Source organism: Tupaia chinensis, unplaced genomic scaffold (assembly GCF_000334495.1).
Source record: "Tupaia chinensis unplaced genomic scaffold, TupChi_1.0 Scaffold000115_1, whole genome shotgun sequence".
Classification (NCBI taxonomy): Eukaryota; Metazoa; Chordata; class Mammalia; order Scandentia; family Tupaiidae; genus Tupaia; species Tupaia belangeri.
The window spans coordinates 1,733,127-1,749,415 of NW_006159579.1; the positions used below are offsets into that span (position 1 = coordinate 1,733,127).

At 38.3% G+C, this 16,289-nt stretch overlaps 1 protein-coding gene across 3 annotated transcripts in view; it reads left to right on the forward strand.

Moving 5' to 3' along the window:
* The window catches only part of ITCH (itchy E3 ubiquitin protein ligase), a 196,019-nt gene that overhangs the window by 113,868 nt on the left and 65,862 nt on the right, over window positions 1-16,289 (forward strand). For all 3 annotated transcript variants that reach the window (XM_027770142.1, XM_027770143.1, XM_006144022.3), the window contains 3 exons: window positions 1,382-1,506; window positions 2,874-3,011; window positions 10,323-10,368. In XM_027770142.1, the coding sequence (XP_027625943.1) occupies window positions 1,382-1,506; window positions 2,874-3,011; window positions 10,323-10,368 (309 nt within the window). The remainder of the gene's footprint in view (window positions 1-1,381; window positions 1,507-2,873; window positions 3,012-10,322; window positions 10,369-16,289) is intronic.

Here is a 16,289-nt window from a genome sequence, read left to right on the forward strand (position 1 = left end):
CTGGTGTATTCTTCAAGCTGCAGGGACTGAGATTCACATCCTAGTTGGTCATGTTGGCTTTGGTTTTCTTCATCCAGTGCTTAACTCCTTCACCATCTGGCTAGCCCAGGCCTGCAGTATTTTATTTATTTATTTTTTTAATTTATTTTGCCGGAGGGTGTATCTACTCACAGGAGAAAGAGAGGAAGCATGCATGAGGAATGGTCATGCCACAATGCCCTCTCCATTTCTCCTTCCATTTGGAATTTTGGGCAAGTTGTCTGGACTTGAACTACACAGTTGGTCATGTGGGATCTACAGTATATGCATTAACTAATATGCAGTGAGCTGGCTCCAGGTCTGGAATTTTAACACAGCTTCCATTGTTACTTTTAAGCAGGCTTTTCACACTTCTCTGTAGATTTGAATTAAAATAATTCAGGCATCACCATCTTTGACTATACTTTATGTATCCTCTCACATATTAAAAAAGTAAAATTAAATTTATTTGCCTTTTATTTTATTCCAGTTGTGATCTCCCAATTGACTAATAGAAATGCTTCCTTTTTTTTCTTTTTGGTTTTGTTTTTGTAGGGTGCATGCATGCACTCACCAGAGACAAACAAAGAAGAAAGAAAGAGGGAAAGTGAGAAATCAGCCACCAAAGGGGTTGGCTCTATACCACATTCCCTTCTCTTTCATTCTCCTCTCTAAATTTCAGACACATGCACACACATGCCTGGCATGTTTTTTAAGCTGCCAGATCCAGGACTTGAACCACACAGCTGGACCACCAAGGTGGCCTAAGAAATGCTTTCTTAGTATAATACATACTAAATAGTTCTTCTGAGAGTCACATCTGAGGTTTTTTGGTTTTTTTTTTGGTGGGGGGAGAGGTTTTTGCTATAGGGCACGTGTACTCGCCAGAAAGACAGAAAGCGAGAAATCTCCCCCTAGGTAGTATGGCCACACCACAATCCCTTCTCCTCTCTTCTCCTCTTGGGATCTTGGGCACGCACGCACATGCGCCCAGTGTGAATTTAAGCCACCAGGTCAGGGGCTCGAACTGCAGTCAACTACATGGGAGTAATCCCCCTGCAAAGGGGCAATATGAAATGAAAAGTTTATAGTTTAAACTACCTATTGCTTGTAAATATGATGTTGGAAATATGATGGGCTAAGAGACATAGGTAGACTCTCAGAAAGAATGTATTTCTTTTCCAGAATTTGATCCAATGTAGTTTTCATAAGATTACAGAACCTAGGCCAATATTGGTTGGACAGTAAACTATAATAGGTGTAGTGAGACTTGAGAAGTTAAAACTTAATTGTAATTTATTTAGAATCCCCTTTTTTTGTTATATTTAATGTGAAATAATATTTTTCCCTTTCTTACTTTTAGTATCGTTACCCCTGTGAGTAAATTAAATTTTCGTGTGTGGAGTCACCAGACACTGAAATCTGATGTTTTGTTGGGAGCTGCCGCATTAGATATTTATGAAACATTAAAGTCAAACAATATGAAACGTATGTATGTAAGAGTTATCAGATACTGTGCTTAGCTGTTTTTGTGGGAAGAAATTCATATGCTACATAAGCATCCAAAACAATTCATGTTTACTTATACCTTTAAATTTATTTGGTTATAGGACTAACAAGGGGGAAAGCTTTGAACCATTTAAAACATTCTGAGTGTAAATTAATTAATTAAAAATAAAAACTTAAATTAAAAAAACCTTGTTTCCTAGTCAGTATTTTTAGTAAATATTTATTTAGTAAATGGATATTATTATAGTAATACTTAGTCAATTATGGAAAAATTAAAAGATACAGAACATAAATGAAGGAAAAAACATAATGCCATTTTAGAGACTATTTTGGTTAATATCTTGACAGATTTACTTCCCCCCAAATGCTTATTTTTTAAAATCTTCTCACTTTAGATGATGTGGTTTTTACCTCCATGTATAAGTTTGTAGCTTGCTTGTTTTAAGTAATATGTCATGATTTTATAACATTTTTTCTACCACTTGATTAAAACGTCTAAGAATTTTCTTACTTATTAGAACTTTTGATGTATTTTCATCTTTTTAAAAAATTATTTTGTTCTTTTATAATGCGGGAGGGTGCTTGTGTGTGTGTAAAAGGGAAAACAAGCAAGCAAGCATACCCCAATGGGGCCTGCTCATGCCACAATCCTTTTTACTCCATTTCTGCATATTTTTAGGATCCTGGGCCAGGACTCAAACCCTGGATGGCCATGTGGGGTCCAGTTTTCTGTGCACAGTGCTTAAATGGTGCACTCCAGTGCCAGCCTAACATCCATTTTTAAATGATGTTTTCACACAATATAATTCAGATGTACATTGCTGAATAATCTTTGTTGTCTCATATAGTCTTTTTATTATGTTTTAAATTTTATTATTATTTAAGACATATTTAACTTTATTAGTACACACTTTTAATTTGCTGTAGGGCACATGCGCTCACCAGAGAGAGAGAGAAAGTAAGAAAGCAAGCTCCTAGATTTGGGATTTGACTCGTGGTTGGCCATGTGGGAGTCCAGTGCCTTAACCATCATGCCACCTTCTGGCCCCTATACTATAGTCTTACAAGAATAGAATGACTATAATACATTAAATGATTGAGATATTTAATATTTTGCATTATGAATACTAAAACGTTAACGTTAGTAAATTTTGTTCTTTTTAAAATACAGTGTTTTGATGTCAAGACTTCAATCCTTTGAAGTATATAGTAAAACGGTTTATATATATATACACACACATATATATGTATGTATGTATATTTTTTCTTACTTTAGATTTCTAATGCTTAAAATGGCTTGAAGGAAGAAAGTGACCTTTTTTTTCTATAATTTTATTCTCTTCTAGTTGAAGAAGTGGTTGTGACTTTGCAACTTGTAGGTGACAAAGAGCCAGCAGAGACAATAGGAGACTTATCAGTTTGTCTTGATGGACTGCAGTTAGAGTCTGAAGTTGTTACTAATGGTGAAACTACATGTTCAGAAAGTAAGTGATCACTTTTTGGTTAAGATGTTTAGTGATTCTTCTTACATAAAGTAGCCACTATAGTATGCTGTATGTAATTATTGCTATTCTTTTTCAGATTAAAGAAATAGTTTTCTTTTTTAAAAAATAGACATTGATCAGTTTAAACATTTTCTGTTTATTGTATGTTTCTACAAATAAAAGGCATTTATATTTTGTGTAAGTTGAAAATGAGCCAAATATATTTTGAATCATAGTTGACCCTATGAGTAATGAATTTAATTATATTTATATTTATATTTATTCTGGAGGCCAGTGATGGCAGTTCATATAACATGTTTGATGCCATACCACCTCCTCATATAATTTACTTTCTGTAGCAATATATGGTTGAGTTTAAATATGACTCCATATTCTGCTGTATCAAATAGCCAAGCTGAAATCCATTTGCCATCCCTCTTCCATTTCTGTAGGTTACACTTACAGAGCTGTCTTTTGTTGTGTATGATAATGACAAAACCAATTCAATATGTGCGTGCTGGTACATCTTAAAATTTACGATACACTAGTATGTGTTAAAGGGGAACAAACATAGCTATAATTAAAAGGTTTTGTTGATACCTCAATTAATGACTGGAGAGTTAGCATATTTTTCTTCCTAATGTATTCCCATCGGAATATTTATATTACTTTACTGTTGTATTTAAAATATGTGATAAGTAACAAATATAAATTTTGCGAATCTTCATATTTCAGAGTAGAATCTAAGCTGCATATATATATATAAAGTAAATTATATATGTGTGTGTGTATATATATATATACATATATATATGTAAAAGCATATATATGTAAGCTTACAACTAATACTTTTCCTATAAAAGACATTTCTTTTCTTTTTCTTTTCTTTTTTTGGAGAGGTTTTTGCTGTAGGATGCGTGCGCTCTCCAGAAAGACAGACAAAAAGCAAGAAATCATCTCCAGGGGGGATAGCCACGCCACAATCCCTTCTCCTCTCTTGGGATCTTGGGCATGAACGCACACATGCCCAGCATGATTTTAAGCCACCAGGTCAGAGACGTTAACCTCAGTTGCCTACATGGGAGTCCAGCAACATAGCCATTAACGCCAATTGCTGTTCCCCCTATAAAAGACATTTCTAGGTCACCAGTTTTCTGCTCAACTAGGAAAATAATTAGCAGTGAGAATTTAACCTGATTCTTTTTTTTTTTTTTTTTTTTTGAGAGGTTTTCGCTATAGGGTGCATGCACTCGCCAGACAGACAGAGAGAGACAGAAAGCGAGAAATCACCCCCCAGGGAGGATGGTCACGCCGCAATCCCTTCTCCTCCATTCTCCTCTCAGGATCTTGGGCACGCACGCATATGTGCCCGGCGTGTTTTAAGCCACCGGGTTCGGGACGCGAACCACGGTCGACTACGTGGGAGTCCAGCGACATAGCCATTACTCTAACTGCTGGTTCCCTTAACCTGATTCTTTGAAATAAAGGTTTTATTTGGGAAATCACAGTGGATTTTAGGGTTTCAGTTGCCAAATACAATAGCTGCCATTTGTTGGATGGATAGTAGGTCCCAGGAACTGTTTTTGTGTGTTTGCATACATATATTCTTGTTTAACAATCGTAGCTTTGTACCGTTACCCACGTTTTGGAGATAACAGAAGTGAGGTTCTGGGAGTTTAAATATATTTTCAGTAGCACACAGATTGATGTGGAGTCAGGATTGAAACTTATTTGTTGATGTTGTCATTTCTTTCCTTCTTTTGAGACAGATTTTTGCTATAGAGCACATGTGCTCACTGGACAGACAGAGACAGAGAGACAGAAAATGAGAAATCATTCCCTAGGGGTGATGGCCACACCACAATCCCTGCTCCTCCATTATCCTCTTGGGATCTTGGGCATGCACACACAGGCGCCCAGCATGAGTTTAAGCCACTGGGTCTGGTACTCGAACCACAGTTGACTTCATGGGAGTACAGTGACATAACCATTACGCCATCTGCTGGTCCCAATGTTGTCATTTCTTTCTTCTGTTTGCTTCATTTTTTAAAATCCTAGAAACTTGAAATTATAACCATACAAAACTTAGCTTAGGCCACAAACATGCATGGTAGGAAATGGCATTTGTTCTTTGATTCGCTTCATTTCTGTAACTTTTAACTAGCCAGAAAGGAAAATCAGAGTTCAGTACCAAAACTGAATTTCCGGCTTATAGTCATTATTTGGATATGAACTGCGTAAGAGGGTAATCCTTTGGTATTTTAATATTTTTTAGTGGTATGATTGTTAAGGTTTTTTTTCCCTTGTATTCATTTAGAAGCGCTTGTGGAAGAACACATATAGAGGGTGGTTCATTTGTGGGCATGTGCACATGCACTGGAGAGAGAGAAAGCATTTCCCAGTGGATTGTGATACTGCTGAATCTCTCCTCCTCCATATCTTCATCCCATCAGGATTTTAGGCACACACACATGTGCTCAGGGTGCTTGCTTGCTTGCTTTTCTTAAAGAATTATTTTATTTAACTTTATTTATTTTAATTTGACCAGAGAGGAGGGGCAAAGTGAAAGAGAGAAAGCCACCAAATCCCGGATTCAGACTGTGGTTGGCCATATGGTAGTCCAGTGCTCTTAACTACCATGTCACCTGCTGGCTCCCAAGGTGTTTTTTAAGCTGACAGGGCTGAGACTCAAACCACAGTTGGAAATATAGGATACAAGCTCTCTATACATAGTGCTTAACTACTGTGCTAGGGCTCGACCTAGTCTTGTAGATCATAATAGTTTCGGCATATTTTTATGTTCCTTTCTTTTTCTGAGAGAAAATGACAGAGAATGACATAGAGACAGACATCCTGTAACAGAGCTCATGTTATAATCCTTCCCAGCCAGCCAGGATCACCAGTATGTCTGTCTAGAGTGTACAGTTTGGCCTAGGAACCAAGCCCCCGCATCTTCCATGTGGCTCCCAGCATCTCTGAGTGGCTGGTCCCTCCTTTTATTTTAAATATATTGTGTATGAAAGGAATCATTGTCTGAACATTGATGTTAAAAGTCTTCAAATAATAGCTTGCTATATATTTAGATAAATTAAGAAGATTGGATTTTCCTGATGTGACAGCATTATCTCTTTTAGTATTCACACATTTTTTAGTTCTTTTGGTGGATTCATTGTCTTAAAATAGCAGTTACATAAATAAACCTTTCCCAAATGACACAAAATTTCTTCAGCATGTTTTTTCCCCTCACTTTTCTTCAAGCTTTGTTAAAAACTAGAGAGCTTTATCTTTCCTTGTTCCCTCTAAGAGAACAAATTTAATATCCTGCTAAGGCCTCAATTGTACTGTTTTCTTTGATACTCTGTTTTGTTTTTCTGCTCTAGAAGATTACTACTTTGTCCTGGTATTTTTCTCCTCTTAAATACAGAGTTAATAGGCTTTTTAAAAAAAAAAAAAAGATTTATTTATTTATTTCCTTTTTTTTTTTTTCCTTTATTTGATGAGCGAGAGACAGAGAGAGAGAAAGGGAAAGTGAGAAAGCAAGCCACCAGGTCCAGGATTCGAACCATGGTTGGCCATGTGGGAATCCAGCGCCCCTATCCACCACACCACCTGCTGGCCCCTGGAGTTAATATGCTTTTATGAGTCTTTAGGAAGCAGCCTTTAGTTAATTTTCTACTTAGATATACTCACTTTTTTAGCCCTCAGATCTCAGTTAACAAATTGGCCAGTTACTTATATCTTGAGTATCTTAGAGAAGAACTTCTCATTTACGTAGTTTTTGTTTTTTGAGGGGGTGGATTTTAGGGGGCGATCACTGTATATCAGAGTTTTTCCATTTTTTTTTAAAGAATTATAGAATTATTTATTTTATTTATTCATTTATTTTAATTTGACCAGACAGAGAGACGAAGAGACAGAGAGAGAGAAGGAGGAAGGAAAAAGGCAAGCCATCAGATCTGGGACTCGAGTCATGGTTGGCCATGTTGGAGTGTCCAGCACCTTAACCACCATGCCACCTGCTGGTCCCCAAGTTATCCATTTTTATGTCAAAGGACATTTAGGTTGTTGATATCACCATTATGAATGAGTCCTACATTGAACTTTTTTTTTTTTTTTTTGAGTTTTTCGCTATAGGGCGCGTACACTCACCAGACAGACAGAGAGAGACATAGAGACAGAAAGCAAGAAATCACCGCCCAGGGGTGATGGTCACTCCGCACTCCCTTCTCCTCCATTCTCTTCTTGGGATCTTGGGCACGCACGCACACGCACCCGGCATGAGTTTTAAGCCACCGGGTCCAGGACGCGAACCACGGTCGACTACGTGGGAGTCCAGTGACATAGCCATTACGCTAACTGCTGGTTCCCTTGAACATTATTGTATATGTCAATTGGTACGCAAATTCAAGGTTTTATGGAGGATATATATATACTTGGGGCTGACATTGTTGGTAGGATGTTATATACATTTTTAACTTTACAACATTTCTTATGCAAATGATGCCTATTTTTTGTTAGGATTTTTGAAATTGAGGTGAAATTTACATAATATCGTTAACCATTGTAAAAGGTACAATTCAGTGGTGTTTAGTGTATTCACAGATGTGTATCTATCACTTCTTTCTAGTTTCAAATTTAAAAAAAAATTTTTTTTTAATTGCCAGAGAGCATGCATGCTTGCCAGAGAGAGATGGGGTGGGAGGGGAAGCACACCCCGGTGGAATGTGGTCACACCACAGTCCCCTCTCCTTCATTTTCCCATCCTGTTGAGATTTTGGGCAGACATACACATGCACTCAGTGTATTTTCAAGCCATGGAATATCACCCCAGGAAAACACCTCATTCTCTCTGTCTCCTAACCCCTGGGAACTACTAATCCACCTTCTATTTCTATGAACTTGCCTATTCTGGATATATGATATAAAGAATCGTATGTGACTTTTTGTGTCTGGATTCTTAGTATAATGATTCCAGGTTCATCCAAGTTTTAGCACCTATCAGTACTTTGTTTTTATGGCTAACATTCCATAGTGTATATGAGCCACAATTTATTCTTTTATCCATTGTTGGACATTTGGCTTATTTCCTTGGGCTATTATGAACTATAAATAATGCTGTTTGTACAAGTTTCTGTGCGGACATACATTTCATTCTCTTGGGTGTATATCTTGGAGTGTAGTTTCGACGCTTATTTTTGATAGTTTCTCATTTCTTGTTAATTTTCTTTTGATACACAGTGAGGGCTTTTTTGTTTGTTTACATTCTTCATTTGGTAATACCAGTATTGGAAATCCTGGAGTATATAAATTATTTTATGTCTCTCCCTCATTGATGCTTGTTTGCTGTTTTTTTGCTATAGGGCGCGTGCACTCGCCAGACAGACAGAAACAGAGAGACAGAAAGCGAGAAATCACCCCCCCAGGGGGGATGGTCACACCGCAATTCCTTCTTCTCCATTCTCCTCTTGGGATCTTGGGCACGCATGCACATGCACCCGGCGTGAGTTTTAAGCCACCGGGTCGGGATGCGAACCGCAGTCGACTACGTGGGAGTCCAGCGACATAGCCATTATGCTAACTGCTGGTTCCCCTTGTTTGCTGTTTTTGTTTGCTGTTTTTTGATTGCTGTTTAATATGTGATTCTAGTCTGTCAGAATCTTAAGGGTCTAAATTGGGGGTTCTTAGCTCCAGAGAAAATTTCTTTTACTACAGACCTGGGAACACTTTAGCTCCATTCCAGAGTCCCTATCCTCATGTAGTGGTCTCTGGTTCAACACACACACACACCTTGCTGCTGGCCTGAAGGCTTTCTAATCCATCTCAGCTGATAATGACCCTCATTTTTCACAGTGTTCACTGCATCCTGTTCCTTCTCTATGTCAATTCACTGTTTTGTTCTTGATGTTGCTGTGCACCCAGGAAATAGGAACAGTGTGTAAACTGCTTTATTTAGGAGCTAGTTATTTTTTTTGGTGGGAGCTAATTGAATAGAAGAAATCCTGTCAATGTTCTAAAATTTTCAGTAGGTAAAATATGTGTCTTTAGAAATTGGATTGTTTTTTCTCAGGGAAGTTTGGATAGGAAATACTTTTAAAGAGCACTTAATTAAGTATAGCCATTGTTTTCTTCCTGGACATTCATTGTCTAAGTGTCATATTCTTGTTAACTATTCCCTAGTTGGAAAGCAAAGGATTAGATCTAAATAATTTATGCCATAAATTTTATTGTTAGTGCTTCAGTCTATATTGAAGTGAAACAAAAACAGCTCTCATTTAGACTTTGCTAATGAGGAGAGTAGGTCTTTTGAGCATGAGCTGCCCACTCTCCTTGCATTGTGCTTTGAATAAAGCTGTGCTTTCCTTCATCACACACACACACAAAATCAAATGTGATGCTTCTGGCCCCAGACAGTATAAAACCACAAGCCCCTTATGTAGACATTCCTGAGTTCTCATAAACAGCAATGAAGGCATAAAAAGATTTTTTAAAAGTCATAGCAAAACTAGACCCTGCTAATGAGATGCAAAATTTGAGAATCAATAATAATAAGTAATACTTAAATGTGAGGGCATCATTCTAAATATCTACATGTTTAATTCTGATAACTTAATTTGTGATGTATGTATCATTATTCCCATTTTTATGCACAAGAAAAAAGATTTATTACCATTTTTATCACACAAGAAAAAATATACGGTTAAGTCAGATATACCTTTCTGAGATCATATGGTTAGTACCTAATGAATGAAGCAAGGATATAAAACCAGGCAGTCTTTAAAAATAAAAAAACAGTCAGATAGTCTAACTATTATTGTAAATCAGGTTTAGGAAAGTTTTATCTCCCCAGTAAGTTCCCTTTTGCTCATTTATAGGAAATTCTCTTCCCACCTAAAGGCAGCTACTAATGCATTTTCTTTTTTTAACTGCCGGAAGGCACCTGAACTCTTGAGAGAGAAGACCCCTTGTGGGGCATGGTCATACTGCAATCCCTTTTTTCTCCATTTCTCTATCCTTTTGGGGTTTGGGGCACATATGTACATGTACCCAGGGTGGTTTTCAAACTGCCAGGGCCAGGATTCATACTGTGGTTTGCCATGTGGGATCCAGTTCCAGATGCATACTGCAGTTAACCACAGTGCTACAAAAGTGGCCCACATTTTCCCTTTTAAAGTCATTTTGGAATTTTAACTAATATTCTTAACTAGAAAGATTTAATAAAAGACTTTGCTTACATGGCATATTTAGAAAAATAAAGTTGGAAAACTATTTTTTTGAAACTAATTTTCTGCTTAAATTTTATTGATGTTAAAGGTGCTTCACAGAATGATGATGGCTCCAGACCTAAGGAAGAATCAAGGTAAGAGTTCACTAATGGTACTACAGAAGGATACAAGCGCAAATCAGTAAATGTCCAAAAGAATAAATGTCCAAAAAAGTTAGAACTCAAGATAAGAAGGAAAATATTTGTGAGATAGAAGACTCGTTTATTTGGTTACAGCTGTCTGGAGAAGGCAGGGATTACCAAATTGTTGATACTTCTTTCAACTTGTAGAAAGTGAATATATATTGACATCTTCCCCAAGCAAGAGTGTTTTGAATAGCAGGGCTGTTACTGCATAGTTAAGCTTTTTCAGGAAAGCTGGGATAGCAGCTTCGTATATGTGTAAAGGTCACTCCTGGCTGTGGTATCTTCTGGGCCTTCATTTGAGAGGGCAGAGATTTCTGCTAATGGCCTGGGCTCAGCACTTTCATTTGCCTTTCTGTCTTGAGATTTGGGCCTAAAAAGTATTGAAAGCCTTGGGCTGGGCTGTTTTAATTAACTCAACAAATCTTGTTTATTGATTATCATGGAACCTGATAATGGGAGATAAATTATTTTACTTTTTTGTCATAGTTGTATGCACTCACCAGAGTGAGACAGAGAGAGGGAAAATGAGAAATCACTCTCCAGGGGGAATAGCCATGCCATTATCCCTTCTCCTCCTGGGATTTTTGGCATGGGTGTACATATGCCTGGCATTATTTCAAGCTGCCAAGTCCTGGGATCAAACCATAGTCAGCCATGTGGGAATCCAGTTGCTTAACCTCACCACCACCTGCTGACTCTGATTATTCTATTCTTTTTATTTTTAATTCTTTTTTTTTTTTTTTTGGAGAGGGATGAAATTTGAGTGATGCTAAGCATTATAAAAGGATCCTGTTAATGTGATGATTTAGAAGATGCATGCTTAGGGACCGGCAGGTGGCACGGTGGTTAAGAGTGCTGGATTCCCACATGGCTGACCTTGGTTCGAGTCCTGGACCTAGCGGCTTGCTTTCTCACTTTCTGTCTCGCCGGTCGACCGCGTGGGAGTCCAGCAACATAGCCGTTACGCTAACTGCTGGTCCCTATTACTCTATTCTTAAAGCAGTAAGTGACATGTCTTAGCTAGACTAGAACAGAATTAAGTGGCCTTTAGATTTTTCCCCAAATTGGGTAAGCAATTGGAAGAAGAAAAGCAATGTCGGGACCAGCAGTTAGCGTAATGGCTATGTCGCTGGACTCCCATGTAGTCAACCGTGGTTCACGTCCCGGACCTGGTGGCTTAAAACTCAAGCCGGGCACGTGTGCGTGCGTGCCCAAGATCCCGAGAGGAGAATGGAGGAGAAGGGATTGCGGCGTGGCCATCCCCCCCTGGGGGGTGATTTCTCGCTTTCTATCTCTCTGTCTCTCTCTGTCTGTCTGGGGAGCACACACGCCCTATAGCAAAAACCTCTCCAAAAAAAATAAAAGGAAAAGCAATGTCATAGAATGTAAGGGGGAATTATTCAGCAAAATAGGAAGCAATAGTGCCAGATATTGCAGGGTAAATTATGTAGGTTTTTCACCAAAGTCAGATGCATAGATAAAAAAAGAAAACAAAATGTTGATGATTTTTTGACACTGGGTTGGTAGACATGAGATTTTGTTGAATTAGCCTATTTTTATGATACAGAAATTTTAATAATAAAATTAAAATATAACTTGTCACTTTAGGAAAATCAAGGCCTGTAAAGCTGTTGTGTCTTATACTAATTGAAACCTACCTTCACAGAATAACTTCTGTGACAAAGAATCATCTCCTATACGAATCTCATAAGAGGTAGAATAGCAACTTCTTGCCCAAGGAATAGTAACTATTTTTTTCTCACTGTAAATAAAAAGCAATAGGAAAGGTTTAAAAGTTATATAAATATCTCTGTAAACTGGCAGTAAACTTATATGCCCCTTTTATCTCTCTTTAGTTTTTTGTTGAATAGAAAACTTCTTGAGTTTTTCAAATTTCTCCCATAAAAATTTTTTTTTAATAATTATTTTAGCAGGACCAGCAATTGCATAATGGCTATGTCACTGGACTCCCATGTGGTTGACCGCAGTTCGAGTCCCAGACCTGGTGACTTAAACTCACTCCAGGCACATGTGCATGCTTGCCCAGGATCCTAAGAGAATGGAGGAGAAGGGATTGCTGTGTGGCCATCCCCCCCTGGGGCATGATTTCTCCCTTTCTGTTTCTTTGTCTTTTTCTGTCTTTCTGTCAAGCGCACACACCCTATAGCAAAAACCTATCCAAAAAAAAATTATTTGAGGGACTGGCAAGTGACATCGTCGTTAAGGGCACTGGACTCCCATATGGCCAACTGTGGTTCGAGTCCTGGACCTGGTGACTTGCTTTCTCACTCCCTTCCCCACCTCACTCTGTCTCTCTCTAGTGAAATCAAAATAAATAGATAAATAAATAAATAAAAATTTTAAGATACGTTATTTTTTAAGAAAGCAAGCTACCAGGTTCGAGACTCAAACCGCAGTCAACCATGTGAGTCCAATGTCTTTAACCACCATGCCACCAGCCATCTCTCCCATAAAATGTTTTATTTCAGTTCATGTTGGTTTGTTAACTAGTCTTTTATGTAGTAAACTAATATCTTTGTATTAGAACTTTACTCATTAAAAGGTTCTGTTATAGTATCATGTTGTTGCTTATTTTTTATTTTTGAATTATTTATTTTTATTTTTTCACATGAGTTTTGCCAGACAAAGAGAGAACGCATGCAAGCTAGCCTCTAGGTCCAGGACTTGAACTACAGGTCCAGGACTTGAACTGTGGTCAGCCATGTGGGAATTTCAGTATCTTAACCACTATACCACCTGCTGCCCCATTGCTTATTTTTTTTTAGCAAGTCTCATATAGTGACTTTTTTAAAATCCGCCATTGCTTATTTGGTTTTAGCAAGTCTCTTATAGTGACTTTTTAAAAATCCGTTGCAGTCTGGGCATGTATAAATTCCTTGCATAGGTATTGGTTGAGACCTGGCTTCATGCTCTTTATTTTTAGTGCTTAATATCTTCTCAAGTGAATCGCTGTCATTAATAATTTGGGGAATAGGGTCTTCTAGGTTTTTGGACTTTTGGGTGTGTCTTGAATTCTCGTGCAATAACTTATTTAGAGTACATACATCTAAGATCATGACTTTGAAAACTTTTTGGTTAATTGTCAAATGCTATTTAAATGTTATCACACAATAATAATGTTTAGTAGTTGGATTTGTGTTTCCTTTTTCCCTTCTTTTTAGAGAGGTTTCTCCCCCCCCTCCCCCCGTAGGGTGCTTGCGCTTGCCAGAGAGATAGAGAGAGATGGAAAGTGAGAAATCAGTCACCCCCTCCAGGGGGGTTGATGACACCACAATCCCTTCTCTTCTATTCTCCTCTCAGGATCTTGGGTACACATGAATATGCGCCTGGCATGAGTTTAAGCCCCCAGGTCCAGGACTCGAACTGCGGTTGACTACATGGGAGTCCAATGACGTAGTCAGTACACCAACTGCTGATCTCATCTTCCCCTTAATTATTGATGACAGATTTCATAACTGTAAGACTAAAAGGCAGGGCAGCATATGTCTAATAAACAAGGGCTCTCTTCTCCCCCCATGGTTATTATTTAGGAAGTTTACTAAATAGCCTTTGGTTACTTTATCCTTTCATCCTTATTTATTTATTTATTTATTCATTTATTTATTTTTTTTTTTTAGAGAGATTTTTGCTATAGGCTACATGCACTGGACAGAGAGAAAGAAAATAAGAAATCACCCTCTGGGGTAATGGCCACACCACAATCCCTTCATTCTTTCAGGATTTTGGGCACGCATGCGTTTAAGCTGCCAGGTCTGGGACTCAAACCGTGGTATACTACGTGGGAGTCCAGCAATGTAACCAGTATGCCATCTGGACTCCCACACTGGTCCCTTAAGCCTTATTTTAAATGTAGTCTTACTGACTTGCTTTCTCACACAATCTGTCTGGATGTTTTATATTTCTCAGTGTTCTGTCATTTTTATGAAGTACCAAGACGATTGGTGCCTGATATTTAAGATTTTGTGCCACTCCCCCTCTTCCCCCCGGGTATGTGCACTTGCCATAGAGAGACAGAGAAAAAGAGAAAAGGAAGGTAAGAGAGCATTCCCCCAGTGAGGGTGGTTATGCTTCAATCCCTCCTTTGCTTCTTTTGGGATTTTTGGCATGCATGTACACATGCCTGGTGTTTTTCAAGCCACCAGGTGGACTCTGTGCTATTGGTCAGGTCGGATCCAGCTGTTTTAATCTTAATGCTACCAGCTGGTCCACAGTTTATTTTTGTGCCTTCTTTATATATTCTTTGCTTTTAATATTTCTTTTGACTTTATTTTATTAGTATCCTGGTTCTTCAGGGCTTTCTATTCTGCCCATGACCTATGTATAGGTCAGATTTTTTCATATGGTGAAATAAGTAAGAGTTTTGTACAGTTGTGGAGGTAAGGAATGAAGCCATACTAGCATATAATTAGCAACTAATTACTTTTTCAAAAGTGATAGTGGGACCAGCAGTTAGCGTAATGGCTATGTCATTGGACTCCCATGTAGTAGGCCACGGTTCACGTCCCGGACCCAGTGGCTTAAAACTCACGCAAGACGCGTAAGCGTGCATGCCCAAGATCCCAAGAGTAAAAGGGATTGCGGCATGGCCATCCCCCCGGGGGGTGATTTCTCGCTTTCTGTCTCTCTGTCTCTGTCTGTCTATCTGGTGAGCACACGTACCCTATAGCAAAAACCTCTCAAAAAAAAAAAAAGTGATAGTATTGGTGACTTCACTATAGTATGTAAGTTTCCAAATTACTTTTCTTATTTTTTTTTTTTAAGTTTTTGCCATAGAGAATATGCACTTGTTGGAGAGACAGAGAGAGGGAAAGTAAGACTGCACCACCCAGGGGGCTGGTCATGGCACAATCCCTTCTCCTCCATTCTTCTCCTGGGATTTTGGGGATGTTCACATATATGCCTGGCATGATTTTCAAGCTAGGTCCTGGACTTGAACCACAGTCCACCATATAGGAGTCCAACACTTTAACCAACTGCTAGGCCTTCCAAATTGGTTTTCAAAATTCATTTCCAGTTTTAGCTACATACCTTATTTAAAAGAACTTAAATTTATTAAAGACCTAAAAGAAACCACCTAGGCTTTTTTTTTTTTTGAGAGGTTTATGTTGTAGGGCACGTGTGCTCGCCAGAGAAACAGAGAGACAGAAAGTGAGAAATCGCCCACTGGGGGGATGGCCACACCACAGTCCCCTTTCCTCCAAGGGAAAAGAATAGCTCCTCTTTATCCACAGACAGTTCAATGGAAATCATGGAAATGTCTGACAAAGAATTTAGAATATTTATAATGACAAAGCTAACAGAGATGGAAGAGGAGACAGTGAACTGCAGAAGAGGCAGGAGAAAGGAGCTGATGAGTTCCAGGAGGTGAGGAAATTCTTGCAAGATCTAAAAGAGGAAATATATACTATAAAAAAGAATCAAATGGACCTGTTAGAGATGAAGGCTTTAATAAAGGAAGTAAAAATCTCCCTTGAAAGTATTAAAAGCAGACTATATCATACAGAAAATAGAATCTCAGATGTAGATGATAGAATCACTGGCCTAGAAAAAGCTACCACAAAGACTGAGAAAATTGCCCCCCAAATGAGAATAATATACAAGAAATACTAGATACCATCAAACATCCAAATATCCAGATAATTGGTATCATAGGTGAAGAGCCTCATAAGGGCATTGATAATCTATTCCATGAAATCCTACAAGAAAACTTTCCAAACCTAGGGAGGCATTCAAAGATCTAGACCCAAGAAATACAAAGGACCCCAAATAGAATCAACCCAAGAAGATCTTCTCCAAGACACATTATAGCCAGGTTGACCAAAACCACAGACAAAGACAAGATACTAAGA